The 15,454-nt window shown below is 33.1% G+C and overlaps 1 protein-coding gene across 1 annotated transcript in view; it reads left to right on the forward strand.

Moving 5' to 3' along the window:
* CCDC171 (coiled-coil domain containing 171) overlaps positions 1-15,454 on the forward strand; it is a 357,858-nt gene that overhangs the window by 251,554 nt on the left and 90,850 nt on the right. The window contains exons 23-24 of the mRNA XM_060013466.1: positions 4,235-4,380; positions 6,350-6,404. Coding sequence (XP_059869449.1) covers positions 4,235-4,380; positions 6,350-6,404 — 201 coding nt within the window. The remainder of the gene's footprint in view (positions 1-4,234; positions 4,381-6,349; positions 6,405-15,454) is intronic.

Consider the following 15,454-nt stretch of genomic DNA (forward strand, 5'->3'; position numbering starts at 1 on the left):
TTTATTTAAAATTTATTATTTTTGGCTGCGTCAGGTCTTAGTTGTGGCACGCGGGCTCTGTAGTTGTGGCATGTGGGCTCTGTAGTTGTAGCATGTGGGCTTAGTTGCCCCGCAGCATGTGGGATCTTAGTTCCACGACCTGGAATTGAACCTGCATCACCTGCATTGGAAGGCGGATTCTTAACTACTGGACCACCAGGGAAGTCCCGTTGCCGGCTTTCATTAGTAGTACATAGCTTTTCATGACCATCTTAGGAAAACAACCAGTTGTAAAACTATCTTCTTATAAGAGTAAAAAAGCATTGAAAGCATTGAAGAGTAAAAAAGAGTGAAAGCATTGGCTTTTTTTCCTGGACTATGAGAGGTGTACATGAGCAATGAGATCATTATCTTAAAAGAAATACAATAAATATCTTGCAGAGTAGCTTCTGAAATACAGTAAGCTTGGGATTTTGCTGTAAAATTTTGCTTTAAAACATTTTGGATTTAAAGTGAAAACTTGGAATGTTTGATAAATAGTATTGTGGCATTGGTTCTTGTGTAGATGGTATATTTTCTTTTAAACTTTTGTTACCATTTTTAGCATTAACTTTCTAGCAGCTAAAATTGTTCAAAACATAGTTTAAAGATAAATGCAGTATCAGGCTTTGAATTTTTTTTTTTTTTTTTTTTTTTTGGTAAATACTAAGACCTGAGTACAAAATGAGGGCTGTGTTGTGGATTAAGTGAAATATCTTAAGGCTGTGCTGTTCTGATAACTGAACCTGAAGTGACCTTTCTCAGACACAATTACAGAGCTGTATGTTTTTCCTTTAATTTCATCAGGGGTTTAATTAGTATACAAATAAAACTTCCCTTATCTTCCTTTCTACCTAATTGGCTTGTCTTCGCTTATATATGAAGTATGTGAAAGTGGGCTGTAATTAGGGTGACCGTGTTAACCTTTTTTCCTCAAATGTACTGTTGCCTAAAGGCCTCAAGGCCTAAAAACAGTGCTTTGGATTATTGCTTTGCAATCGCTATGGTTGTCCCATAGGTTTTCTCATGAGCAGAAGGGCTTTGGGTGCTGCAGGTTCCCACTGCTTAACAGGATCTTCATTCTTCTCCCCACTAAATGTTTATTGATTATCTTGCTGTTCCAGGCTCAGCCTCCAACAACTTAATATCAGGTGACAGTCAGGAGAGTTCTCCAAGTAATTAGAGTTGAGCATTGGGGGAACAATTAGGAGCAGAGTTATTAAACTTGATTTATCCTATTCTCCCCTGAACAGTTTCTTGGATATCAGGACATCACACTTTCACAGTCTGCCCTGGTTGAGAAATTAGTGGCTAACCTGCTTGCTTATCATCATTGCCTAGCTGCCCAGAGGTACACCCTCTTGGTTTCAGTCCTTCAGTTGGAAATATTAGAGTCCATAAAGTTTATCATGGGTTTTAATTAGATAAATCTGAACGGGAGAAAAGAAAAGCTGAAGTTAAAATTTTATATGTGTCTAATATATATTACATATGGTATAGGTACGTATGTATATACATCATATATATACACACACACATGAATTTGTTTTTCTTTTTTTAAAGCTTAGTGTTAGGATTTTTAAGGATTCTACTTTTGTCGTCAAACACAAAAATGTGAACACCAGAGAAAAGACATATTACTGAATCACTTTTTATGTCTTGGTGTTTTGCATACATCACCACGAACCTTAGGACTCATTGATGTATATAGATTCCATTGTGATGTTCCTCAGCTCTTTAAAATGAGAATGCTGTGTCCATAAGTTATATAACTATGATTATTCTTTTTTCAAAAACTGTTATCTCTTCATTTTTACACTAAGGAAGTATGATCCGTATCACCTATTTATACCATTTTTTTGTTTGTTGTCTGTAATTTCAGTCTTAGAGTAGGCTATTCAGCTGTACCTCTGAAATAGTGCAAGCTTTAGAAGAGTTTGGTGGCTCCCTGCCATTGCCCCTGAGAGAAGGAGATGAAAGCTGATGGAAACTGGAAGATTTAGATACATAGTGGAGATTCTAATTCTATGAGTTATATCTTCTTTGGAAGGAGATCATAGAATTGCTGAAAAGTCAAGTATGGTTTTATAGTGATTTTAAGGTCATGGGTTCTCTCAGATTGGACCAGTGAGCTTCGCTCTGGGTGAGGCTGGAATCAATATCCTGAACACCCCTCACAAATATACACCTCTACTCATAAGAACTACTGAGCAAGAGAATTTGAATGGAGTGGCACATTCTATTATTTCTGTTGGAAAAAGAACTCAAGCTTTATGTGTAACTGGTGGTGGATCATTAATTTTATATTCACATCTGAAAAACAGCATTTTTTATTACCTGAAAGATGTCAGAAATATTGCCTTTAAAAGGACTCAAATGGGTTTTATTTTTTCAAAGAAAGAAATCTCATGATACTTCAGTGCCTTTAAATATCTTAACATTGGCACAAAATAAGTAGGTTTAGCATGGCTTTTCAAATCTATTCTTTGTTGTCTTTTTAAGTTGGTTTGAATCAGTGACTATTTCCATAGTGGGATATACTTAAAGATCTGTTAGTACTAAAGATTTAAAATAAAACATAATATCTAAAAAATAGTCACAGTTTGCTTATTTCTAGTTTCTTGACTTGTATTTGTCTGACAGCAACTTGACTGTTTGAAAGTGAAATACTGAATTAAATTTCTTTTAGCATTTAAAAATACCTGGTTTAAGGGTAAGCTGGGATGAAGTGAGAGAGTAGCATTGACATATATAAACTACCAAATGTAAAATAGATAGCTAGTGGGAAGCAGCTGCATAGCACAGGGAGATCAGCTTGGTGCTTTGTGACCACCTAGAGGGGTGGGATAGAGAGGGTGGGAGGGAAACGCAAGAAGGAGGGGATATGGGGATATATGTATACATATAGCTGATTCACTTTGTTATACAGCAGAAACTAACACACCATTGTAAAGCAATTATACTCCAATAAAGATGTTAAAAAAAAACACCTGGTTTTGCTTTCAATTCATATTGTTCAGAGTGAATTAATTATTTTAGCTCCACGCAGGCAGCTTGAGTTTTTATACTACTTATTGTGAGTGCATTAAAATAATATTATTGGAAAAGTTTTAAACATGAAATTATTGCATCTTGGTTGTTCTTTACTGGGTATTTGAAGCATAGTTGTGAATGTTAATGTGTGGCTACACTCTTAGAAAGAAGAAAAAATATTATGTGTATGCAATCAATTATTTAGTTCACTGTCCAACAAACTTAATTGAAAAACTGGTTGATAAGCTCATATGCTAGAAATTTCATAGGCAAAGAAATGAGCAGATTTTTAGTGCTAAGAGATCCTCTGATCCCTATATTGTTTTACATCCTAGAATTTTAAATAAGAAAATACTCCTTGAACTTACGAGTTTTTGAGTCTAAGACCTTTAGCCTTAAAGTTCCAAGATGAAATTGTACTCTTCTATCTTGAAATTTTTGTGCTAAGTGAATATTTCAGATTAAAGCACATAGCAAATATCAACAAATTTTATACTTCTATGACTAGGAAAATATTTACGGAACATAATTCCAAATGCAAGTATTGTCTATAACTCTCTCTGTTGAAACATGTTGATCACGTTTGTGTTTTCTCTGACATGAGAGTTTTTTATGGGAAATAAGTGAATTTTATTTTCGAGTCCGGTGTGTTTGTTCACTGAGATGTGTATAGCAACATAACTGTTATTGATACATTTAAAAAGAGAGTAGTGGTGCTTTTAAATTTTGGGTTCCCCATTCTCTTAAAGGTATCCTAATCTACCTTCCTCTCCATCACACACATACTTCGGCATATGATAGTTCTTGTTTTAAATAGACTCTAAATTTCATGTACTTTTTCCATTGAAATCTTTATTTTTTATCATTAAAAGAAAATGCAACCTGAGGTTTTTAACAATCAGATATTTTTCGTAAGAATAGAATGTATTTGCCTTGCAGTATTTAAAAAAACAAAACAGAGATGTATTTTGCAGCTAAACATTTTTCAAAATCTTATCAGTTCTATCATTTCTAATTAGTAAGTATGTAAAATTTTTTGCAGAAAATTTGTTAAACCTTGATGTGTAATGACCCAAGTCTACTTCTCAGTCAGTCTGTATCCTTCTTTGTTTAATAGCCTATGGCATAAATTGAAGTTAATTATCAGGGCTGACAGGTAACTCTGTTTTCTGTCTGCTTGCAGAGTCTCTCCGAGGCAAAGATGGAGCTGAGAAGAAAAGATCAATCTCTGCGTCAGCTCAATAGACATCTTACCCAGCTGGAGCAGGACAAGCGTCGACTGGAGGAGAACATCCATGATGCAGAGAGTGCCCTCCGCATGGCAGCCAAGTGAGCATTTGGACCTTGGGGAGATCACTTAAAACAGACAAAAGATCAATTCTTACTTTCATGCTCTGGGTTTTAGCCCTGGATAATACAGTGTTAGAAAACAAAAGTACAGCTGTCTCTCTTTGAAATTCTCTGATATATCCTCAAAAAAGAAAACTCTTAACATACTAAATGTATATTTTATTGAGAAACCTTAGAAAAGAATAAGTTTCTATATAACCTCTAATGCTGTGTATTTTAGGTTCTGTTGTAGCATTACATGTTTGAAATCAGGTTTTCATTAACTTGAGATATAAGACTCTTTATTTTAAAGTTTTGAATAGTTTCTCCTGTCATATTTCTCATCCCTTTCTGCCCCACTGCCTCCCAGATTTTCTTCTGCATATATTATACTAATATTGCAAGTAATATTTCCATAAAGAAATGTTAGTATATAATCAACATGTGTATTGTAGCATCTTTTTAAGTGCAGTAAAAACATATTGATCATGGAAAATTCATTTAATATGCAATTTTCAGAGTGGGCAACTATGTAACTGTGATGAGAGTGTTTTTCCTTTTACCAGGTAATCAAGTTGACATACACTGTGAAGTTCAAATTGAATAGTTCTCTTGGGTATTTTTATTTGTTCCCCACATCAAATTTCATGGAGTACTTTAAGACAGTCCTTTTTACAACAGCATGGCTTAAAGAAAATCTATTTATGGATTAAACATCTAATTTTAATAAACTCAGTGTTTTCTAAATTTGGAATTCTGGATTCCTGTACTATTAAATACATACACACATATACATATATGTATGTATATATATATTTGCAAATGTATAACTATAACTTAACAATGTTTGGAGACAAACTCTTGTTAAGCATAACATAAGAAATATGAATGTAATGTGTAAACTAAATCATAAAACGGGCAGTTTGCAATCCTAGGATACCCACAGCTTTGTCAGTGGGCTTGGGATATTGCTCACACATAATGAAAAAATGCCACAATATTGGCATTTTGAATACCCACCAATACATTTTTGGAAAATTGTAAGGCTCTATAACAGTGCACTACCATATTGGTTATATGTAATTGTCATTTTAAAAAAATATAAGTTTGACTGAATCAGCTTTTTGCTGTCATTTTTCAGTCTCAGTTTCCTCATGTCAAATGAGAAGCTTAGCACAGGTAATTTTTAGTACATCTCAGAGCACTGAAAATTCTAAGATTAATGAAAACAAGATTATAAAACCTCTAGATTCATATTGTGCCTTCAGAATACTGCTGGTAATTCAGGAATTTGTCAAGTCTGAGATCTGTGACCATGGGCACATGTGCTTATAAGAAAGCTAAAGAAAGCTAATTTGAAATTTGGAGAGCTAATACATTATTTACAGTTTTCAATTTATAATTCACCATTAAAATTTTGTCTTCAGCATTCTCATCCCAACTTTTAATTTCATCATAAAGGCTAAACTCAATATACAAGGCTAGACAAGAAAATAGTAACTTTGCATATTTCTAGTCAAGGCCATAGAAGGTTTTTGTGTAATTATTATAGCACAAAAAACCCATGGAGAAGGGAAAATATTATTGTGCCCAGTATGACCATTTATATCTCCAGCACTAGTATTTCTAAAGTCTTTTTCATTAGGAGCCAAAAGAATGCACGTTTAGCCTTTTCAGCACATTGTAAATCAATAATGTAATCACATGATTTCTTTTTTTCTTTCTTTCTTTTTCACTCTCTTTTAACTTTGAAAATATCCATAAGAATTATTCCCCCCTCTAATTTTTGGCAGGCAGTATAACTGAAGATAAGAATTAAAAGCGGAAATATACTAGTGAATATTGTTAGGTTTTACACTTTAGGAAAAACCAACCCTTATTTTTCAGTAATAGTCACTTATACTAAAATGTGTTACAATTATAGTAAGGTTTGGGTTTTACTAACACCTAATCTTTATTTTGTTTCTAGGGACAAAGAATGTGTTGCTAATCATATGAGAACAGTAGAAAATGTGCTTCATAAGGTATTATAATTTTTCTTCAATATTGTTCAAATTGTATTATGACACAGTTCTCCTAGTCATTAATTTTATTAACTGTAAAGTACTTTAATTCATTTTGTAGATTTCTTTAAAAATAAATTAACAAAAGGATCCTTTCAAATGACTGAAAATTTGTATTGAACAATGCTATATTGCATAACTTTTTTCAGAATTCACTTTATGTATGTGATAAAACTATGAAAATAGTGTTTTCCCCAAACTGGTGTAATTGCACTTGAGTTATTTGTGGTCTTTGCTGACTGAACTAAAGGTCATTAAGATTCATATATGTCTCATAATGATAAAATGTTTGACCACACTGTCTAACCTCTTACCACTCTTAAACCTACTATCCTATATACATATATTGATATATAGAGAGAGACATAAAGTATTGTATTTGGCAGTACTCATATACCTTAACCTAGGCAGTAATGTTTTTCAAGTTGTAATTTACCTTTTTATAGGAATGTATTCTTAAAGTAGAAATTGAATATACTTAATAATAGTCTGTTATTTTCAATTGATTACTTCTGTATGATAAATTGACTTTTAGTTTATAGTGATGAACAGCATAATAAGGATATTATAATATTACTAAAAACTTAATATCATTAAGTATTGACTCAATACTGACTGTGTACTTTGTTAGCACTCCAGATTCAAAGATGTCTCATTATTTCATTATTTAAAAGTAGAGAAATGTTATTTGTTTCTGTTATTATTTAACAGACAATTTGTTGGAATAATGTAAATACCTAGTACTTTTAAGATATATGGAATTTATGAATGAATCATATTTAGAATAATTTTGTGAATCAAATTTTTTATACAATATAGTTTTAAAATCACTTAAAAATATCCTAAAAACTAATCCTGTTAAGGAAATACAAAATAACATCAATAAACATGTTTAATACATTTTAACATTTTAAAAACAATGGACCTCTGTATTCTTTGATATTGAAAGTGACTAGCAAAAAGTGACTCACAGAGAGTATTCTGAAAAAAGGAATCTAATACTCTGAGTGCTATTTTTAAGCAATATTATTTGAAATTGTGATTTCTCCTCCTTCCCACTTAAAAAAATTTAGCCTGTTGGTATAGTTTAAATATAATCACATCAAATCCATACATGCTAGAAATCTGAAATTTAGGTTTGTAGGAAAAGAGACATCTTTGGTTAGATTTTTTTGGGTATATGGTGAGACTTCCGATAGGAAAAATAAATTATGTCATGTATATGGCATACCTTTTTATACCAGTTAATGTTGCCTTTGAAATCAATTGTTTGTCATCTCCCCAGACAGAGGAAAGTAATGTTGGTTAGCAGCTGTTTTGGGAATGGACTTTGATATCAAACAAAAACCATCATCAATGTGAAATATAAATGTTGTACCTTACCCTTTCATTATGAGAATGGCAAAATATGTATTTTAAATACAATAAAGACTGATTGCAACAGGACAGTTGTAATCATACACTTCTTCATTTGCAGTTCTTTTGATTTTCGTGTCATATGGAAAGAAAGATGTCTGCAGAATTGGCCTACAACCACTGTAGATTTACTTTTGCTATATGGCTTTTTAATCTCCCTTCAGATGTAATAGTTAGTTATTTTGATTTAAGTCTCTGGAAATTTCTATATGTATAGTGATTTTAAAATTATCAATTACTTTTCAAGCTTGAAGTGAAAATTTAGGAAAGGCTAATTGATTATTGGGCTAATTCTCTTTTCTACGAAGTATGGGTGACAATGAATGGGTGATAAGGAAGAGACCCAGAGGGTACCTCTGAAGCTCTCAGGAAGGTGCAGCCCACCTGTCTTCAAGCCAGAGTTTGCAGGTTTATTTTTTTGGCCACTGTGGACTGTCCAGTGGCATTTTGCTGTCTTGGAGAATCTAAGAGTAGTATAGAAGGAGGGTCCAGGCTCTTTCACGGTACAGTAAAAATGACTGGGGTTACATCCAACCTCTTCAGCATAGTTTACTGTACATAGTCAAATAGTATAGCTATTCATATTTCTTAACCACATACGTTTGCAAGGTATGCACCAGTTATTCTAGAATAAAACCAAATTTTAACCTGCTGAATTGAATTTTAATACTAACTTCTGCCACAATAATCAAATAAAAAGAACTTACTTTCATGTAGAAATTATTTTCTTGTACTTTAAAGAACTTAAACTAAACATGTTTGCTTTTAGGAAAAGTGATTACTTTTTGGATATTTGTTAATTTTTAACTTTGACGCATTAACATTCAACTTTTCAAATCCTAAAACTGTATTATACACAGCTGTTTACTGTATATTATTTTTAAAATCCCATTTGCGACTGATACTAGTATTTAATAAAGAAGGCTAGTCATTTTTTATTTAAAAGCATATACTGTTTTTTTCAAAGAAACAGAAGTTTTTAAAAAAAAATTACATTTAAATATATTTTATTTATGGCTGTTTTAAATATAGGCCAGAAGTTAACTTTTTATTAAGAAACTTTTTGGGGGCTTATTTCAGGTTATTTGGGGTTAAGAAAAGTAAGACAAAGAGAAAAACAAAATCATTACAACTTTTCACGAGGTACATTTTTTTTAATACACACACTTTTCTATTTAGTTGAATTCTGAACTACTTTTTGTATTTTAGAAAAAACATAACTATTGAACTTTAAAAAAAAATCACCATTTAAACCATTTAAAAAATGTACAGTTCAGTGGCTTTCAATGTATTTACAATGTTGTGCAACCATCACAACTATCTAACTCCAGAATATTTTTATCACCCCCAAAAGAAACCCAGTAGCCATTAAGCAGTCACTCCTATACCCCCTCATCCCATTCTGTGGGTTGTCTTTTTACTTTTTTGTTCGTGTCCTTTGATCAACAAAAGTTTTGAACTTTGATGAAGTCCAGTTTTTTCTTTTGTTGCTCATGTGTTTGGTCTCATATCTAAGAATGCATTGCCAAATCCAAGGTCATGAGGATTTTACCCTATGTTTTCTTCAAAGAGTTTTATAGTGTTAACTCTCATATCTAGGTCTTTTGTCCATATTGAGTTAATTTTTGTATGTGGTATGATGCAAGGATCCAACTTCACTCTTTTCCATGGATATCCAGTTATCCCAGCACCATTTATTAAAAAGACTGTTCTTTCCCTCCATTCAGTAATCTTAGTAGCCTTAGTGAAAATCAGTTGACTATATCAATTGACAAATCAATTGATCATATGAAAATATAACTGATTTTTGGGTGTTGATCTTGTATACTGCAACTTTGCTGAATTTATTAGCTCTAATAACTTTTTTGTGGATTCTTTAAGACTTTCTGTATATAAGATTGTGATATCTACAAATAAAAGATAGTTTTACCTCTTTCTAATTTGGATGCCCGCCCTCCTCCCTCCCTTCCTCCCTCTCTTCCTTTTCTTTCCCTCCCTCCCTCCCTTTATTCCTTTATTTCATCTCATTGCCTGACTAGAACTTCCAGTCCTAGCCGTATGATAATATGATGACAACAGACTTTCTTGTGTGTTGTTCCTAATCTTATGGGGAAAGCTTTTGGTCTTGCACCATTAAATGTTATAGACGTCCTGTATCAGATTGAGGAAGTTCTTTCCTGTTTCTAGTATTTTGAAGTTTTCTTGTCATGAAAGGGTGTTGTTGGGTTTTGTCATATGCTGTTTCTGCATCAAATGAGATGATTTTTTAAAAAAAATCTTCATTCTGCTAATGTTGTGTACTGCATAGATTGACTTATATATGTTAAACCATCTTTGCATTTCTGGTATAAACACCACTTCATTGTGGAGTATAATCATTTGAATATGCTGCTAGATTTGGTTTGCTAGTATTTTTTGAGGATTTTTGTATCTATGATCATAAGAGATATTGGTCTGCAGTTTTCCTGTTATATCTTTGTCTGGCTTTGGTTTCAGAGTAATACTGGCCTCATAGAATGAATTTAGGAGTAGCCCCTCCACTTCAATTTTTTTGGGAGACTTTGAGAAAGATTGGTGTTAATTGTTTAAATTTTTGGTAGAATTTACCAGTAAAGCTGTCTTGTCCTGTGATTTTCTCTGCTGGAAACTTTTTGAATACTGATTCAATCTCTTTCCTTGTAATAAATCTATTTAGATTATCTGTTTCTTTTTGATTCAGCTTTGGTAGTTCATGTGTTTCTAGGAATTTATCTTTTTCATCTAGGTAATGTAATTTGTTGACATAAAGTTGTTCATTTTCTTAGAATTGTTTTATTTCTGTAACGTCAGTAGTAAAATGTCCCCAATTTAATTCTAATTTTAGTAATTTATTAACCTTTTTTTCTTGGTGAGTCTAGTTAAGGTTTGTCAATTTTGTTGATCTTTTCAAGGTACCAAATTTGGTTTTCTTGATTTGCTCTATTATTTTTCTGTTCTCTATTGTGTTTATCTCTGTTCCGATCTTTATTATTTCCTTCCTTTTGTTTGCTTTGGGTTTAGTTTGATCCTCTTTTTCCAATTCCCTCAGATAGAAGGTTAGGTTATTGATTTGAGATCTTTGTTCTTTTTACATGTAGGCGTTTAAGCCATAAATTTCCATGTGAACACTGCTGTCACTGCTTCCCATAAGTTTTGGTATGTTGTGTTTTTGTTTTCATTTATCTCAAAGTATTTTCTAATTCCTCTGTGATTTCTTCTTTGACCTATTCATTGTTTAAGAGTGTGTTGTTTAATTTCCAAAATATTTGGGCATTTTCCAGATATCTTTTTGCTATTTAGTTCTAAGGTAATTCTGTATGGTTTGAAATAGTTTATAAGTATTGTTTTATGTAGTTGTCTTTTAAATCATATAGAAAAAAAGAGGATTTACAAATCATAAATACATTAATACTGACTTTTATATTTATGTATTCAGTTTCCTTCACTGGTATTCTTGATTTCTTCTTGTGGATTTGAGTTACTGTCTAGTGTCCTTTCATTTCAGACCAAAGGACTCCCTTTAGCCTTTCTTCTAGGGCAGGACTAGTGGTAAAGAACTCCCTCAGCTTTTTATCTTGGAATGGCTTACTTTCTCCTTCATTTTGGAAGAATAGTTTTGTTGGATATAGAATTTTAGATTGACAATTTTTTTCCCCCAGCACTTTGAATATGTCAACTCCAAAATTTCTATTTGGTTCCTTTCTATGCTTTTTATCTATTTATATTTCTCATCTGCAAGATGTTACTCTCGCGGTTTCCTTTGGTTCTTTGTACATGGTTTCCTTTAACTTTTGAAACACATTTGAAATAATTGATTTAAGGTGATTGTGTGATAATCTAGTATCTAAGCTTCCTCAGGAACAGTTCCTATTAATTTCTGTTTTTCTTATGTATGGGCCATACCTTCTTATTTCTTTGCATACTTCAAAATTTTTTGTTGAAAAGTAGATATTTTGAATATATAATGTGGTAACTCTGGAAATCAGATTCTCTCCCAACCCTAGTGTTTGTTGTTGCTGTTTACTCTAGTAGTTTTTGTTTTCTCAGTGACTTCCTGAACTGATTTCATAAGGTCTGTATTCTTGGTCATGTGTGGCCACTGAAACCTCTGTTCTGTTAACTTAGTGGTCTGTTAGTATTTCGATGGAGATTTCCTTAAATACCAAGATTCAGGTGATTTTTCTTGATTAAGATTTTACCTGGTTGCTGTAAACTTTCAGATAGTTTTCAGAGTTCTGAAAAAGTTGATTCTGATAAATTTTGCCAGTTTATTCATTGCTTTTATGTAGGGACTGGCTTTTGGAGTTCCTTACTCTGCCATTTTTCCTCACATCTCTCCCTAAAATTGTATACATTTATTTTCCTAATAATTTTACCAGAAGGCTTCTAATATTACTGATAATATATCCTCTCAGGAATTGAAATTTTTAAAAAATTAAGAGCCCTCCAAACATGCTTAATTATTTCTATTGTGAGGAAAACAGAGAAAGTACAATAATTATATCAAAATAATTTTCAGGACAGGGTAATGATTGGATGGATAGGATAATGTCTGGATTATTTAGGGTTAGGTATGAGAAAATTAAGTTATGTTAGTATTTATTTGATACTAACAGATGTCTTGTTTTACTGTAGCTGTGGGTGAAAGTAAGTCAATTTTGGTAAAGTTGGAATGTGGGGAAGAATCTGAATATTTTTTGTCGTCTTTTTAAAATTATTTTTCAATTAGCAGAATGGCTGGATTCTTGAGGCTTTTAGAGATTGCTTGAGTTTGGAAGGATTAAATTGTTTCCTATGTATGATCATAGCGTACTATGAACTTTAAAATTACCTCTGAACATTTATGAGACGTGTCAGATGCCTTTTCAATAAGATGACTAAAAGATAAAACAGGAAGTCACAATCTTGAAACCTCAGAAGATTAGAATACCTGAATCTATAAATCCTGTAAACTTATAAGGCTGAAGTGACACTAGACCAATGACTAGGAAGTTACAGGGGTTTTTGATGACACTCTTGGATTTGCTTGTACAATGAAGTCACTTAAAACCTCTAATCCAACATAAAACACGATATTTACTGTAAATAGTTAAGTCCTACAAATGCTTTTTGAATGTATATTATGGGCCAGAAACTGTACCAGCCTTTGGGGAAACAAACACACACACAAACAACAACAACAACAACATTATATATGTGTATGTATGTAGGTAGGTAGGTAGGTACATATCTCATAGTCCTTTTCTTCAAGGTAGAGACACAGATAATTCCAGTATACTATGATAAATATGCATCCATAGATGCAGTTCCATATCCGTTTAGATAGGGTTATTCACCTGTGCGGCATGCTTAGAAAACCCAAGGTTGGCTGGAAATTTCTCAGAAGAAAATTAAAGCCTGGAAGGGGTTTGAAGTATGAGGAAAGACGGGAAAGGCATTCCAGCAGAGAGAGTAGCATGTGCAAGTGCATGGAAGCATGAATAGCCAAATAGCCTCAATTCAGTATTAAGTGCAAGGAGAGTGCTGAATGAGGCAGGTGGCAGCCAGGTCACGGAAGAACTTTTTTTTTTTGGCTGTTTTAAGAATCTTGGATCTTTATTATGGAGGAAGTGAGACTAAACTAGGGTTTAAGCTAAGGAGTGCTGTGGTCAGATTTCCGTACTGAATTGGGGCTCTAGGGGGGCACATCTGCAGACTGGAAATACTGAGTAATGAAGGTGGTTTTTAAGAACTGTGATTCTGTAGGCTAGATGAGTGCTGGTGAAGGTTTGGACCAGGAGAGTGATGATTGGTGGTGTCAGAAGAAAGGATATGAAGCTCATTTAGTAAAATGGCACATGGAGATGTGAAAGGCAGGGGAGGATGACTCCCAAGATGGGCAGTGTGATTAACTGATGTTGGGAAAACAAAGAGAGGAGCAGGCTTTTTCTCTTTTTTCTTTTTTTTTCTTTTGTTAGGGAGAAAAAGGGAGACAATGATGAGTTTTGTTTTGGAAATACTGAGTTTAAGGTAATATGGAGTGATCAGCAGGATATGTGAGTCAGGACCTCAGGGGAAAAGTCAGGGCTAAAGGTAAAGGTTTGAGATTGATTAACATAATTCTCTCTGGCAAAGAAAGAAGGTAGTATAGCAATTGACAGGAGAAACAAGACATTATAGATAAATGGGAGGCTAGGAAATACATTTTGAGAGATTAATTATGCCAGTAGAGTTTGAAGTCCTTGAGGGATGGAATTCTGTCTCCTTAATTTTTATATCCTCAGCATCTACCACAGTGCCTGGTACGCAGTAGGCACTTAATGAATGTTTGTTGAATGAGTCAAACTTTTACCATCACCCAGTCTCTAAACATAACTAAAGCCACCTCTAGATTCCAGTGGAAGTCTTGCTGATACTGTCTTTAGTTTTTTGATTGCTAAAAATAGCATATGTATTTACTTTGCCTAATCAAGCTCTAGAGGAGAAAGCCTAGATTCAATTATAAGGATGTCCCTGAGAAAGAGAGATATGCTAACAACAAATTTATAGGTAATAGCTAGTTTAACTCCTATGAAGTAGAAAGATGGTTACTTCTATTGTTAGAGTGGATTCTGGAATAAATAGAGTCAAGTAGAATCTGACAGGTGAAGACTCTAAATAGGCAAATCTTTAAATGTGGTTTTATAATCTTACCTTAAAAAATGGTTAATGACAATATTTGGTAATACATAGTTAACTTTGATTTTTAATTTTCAATGCATTTACAAGGAATACAAAGACCACAGAATAATTTTTATTTAATGAAACTGACAGTTATTTTAAAGCTGAAACAATGGTCATCTACCTCTAATAATGCAGCTTTAAGTGACTTATTAATGACTCTCTGTTCCTTATGATCTTTGAGCCCCTTTCCGTTCTCAGTTTCTTGATGCTGGTTCTGAAGATCAGCTGTGCAGGACATACAGGTGTTAGCACAGCTGGCTTGCTGATGACAACTCTTCCATATAGCTGTCTTGTGTGTCATCATTCATATTGTTCAGTGTCATTCTGACCTAGCCAAGCTAAAAATGGTACTCCAGCTCAAGAGGGATTTAAAAACCTTGACAGACTAAAGATGAGACCACAGAATTTCATGTACGTGTGCTTACCAGTTTTTAGCTTAAACACATCTAAATAACTAACTTCAGTGTGCGTCTGTCTTTACCCTTTGAAATAATTTACCCTAGGAAAGAAAATATCTTTGTGTGGAGAACTGTAGCAATTCATAAATACTTTTCTCTATTCTTGAATATGGGTTTTGTGTTTGTTTAAATAACTCAAGGTCACAGTAATCTATTTATGAGGTGCATTCTATGGTATATAACCTACACCACAAATTTATCATGCTGTCTAGTGCCTTTATAAGATGTCCATGATTAAATCACCCTATTTTTCCAGCTTGATAATTTCATTTGAGGGTTCAGTTTTTCACATCCTTAATTGGGATGTAGCCAGCTTGATAATTTGATTCAAAAGATCAGTTTTTTACTTCCATAATTGGGATGGAACTATAATGTGTGGGGTGTTTGTGGTAGTGGTGGATTTTGCCCTTTTTTCTG

The sequence above is a fragment of the Delphinus delphis genome, chromosome 6 (assembly GCF_949987515.2).
Source record: "Delphinus delphis chromosome 6, mDelDel1.2, whole genome shotgun sequence".
NCBI classification, from domain to species: domain Eukaryota; kingdom Metazoa; phylum Chordata; class Mammalia; order Artiodactyla; family Delphinidae; genus Delphinus; species Delphinus delphis.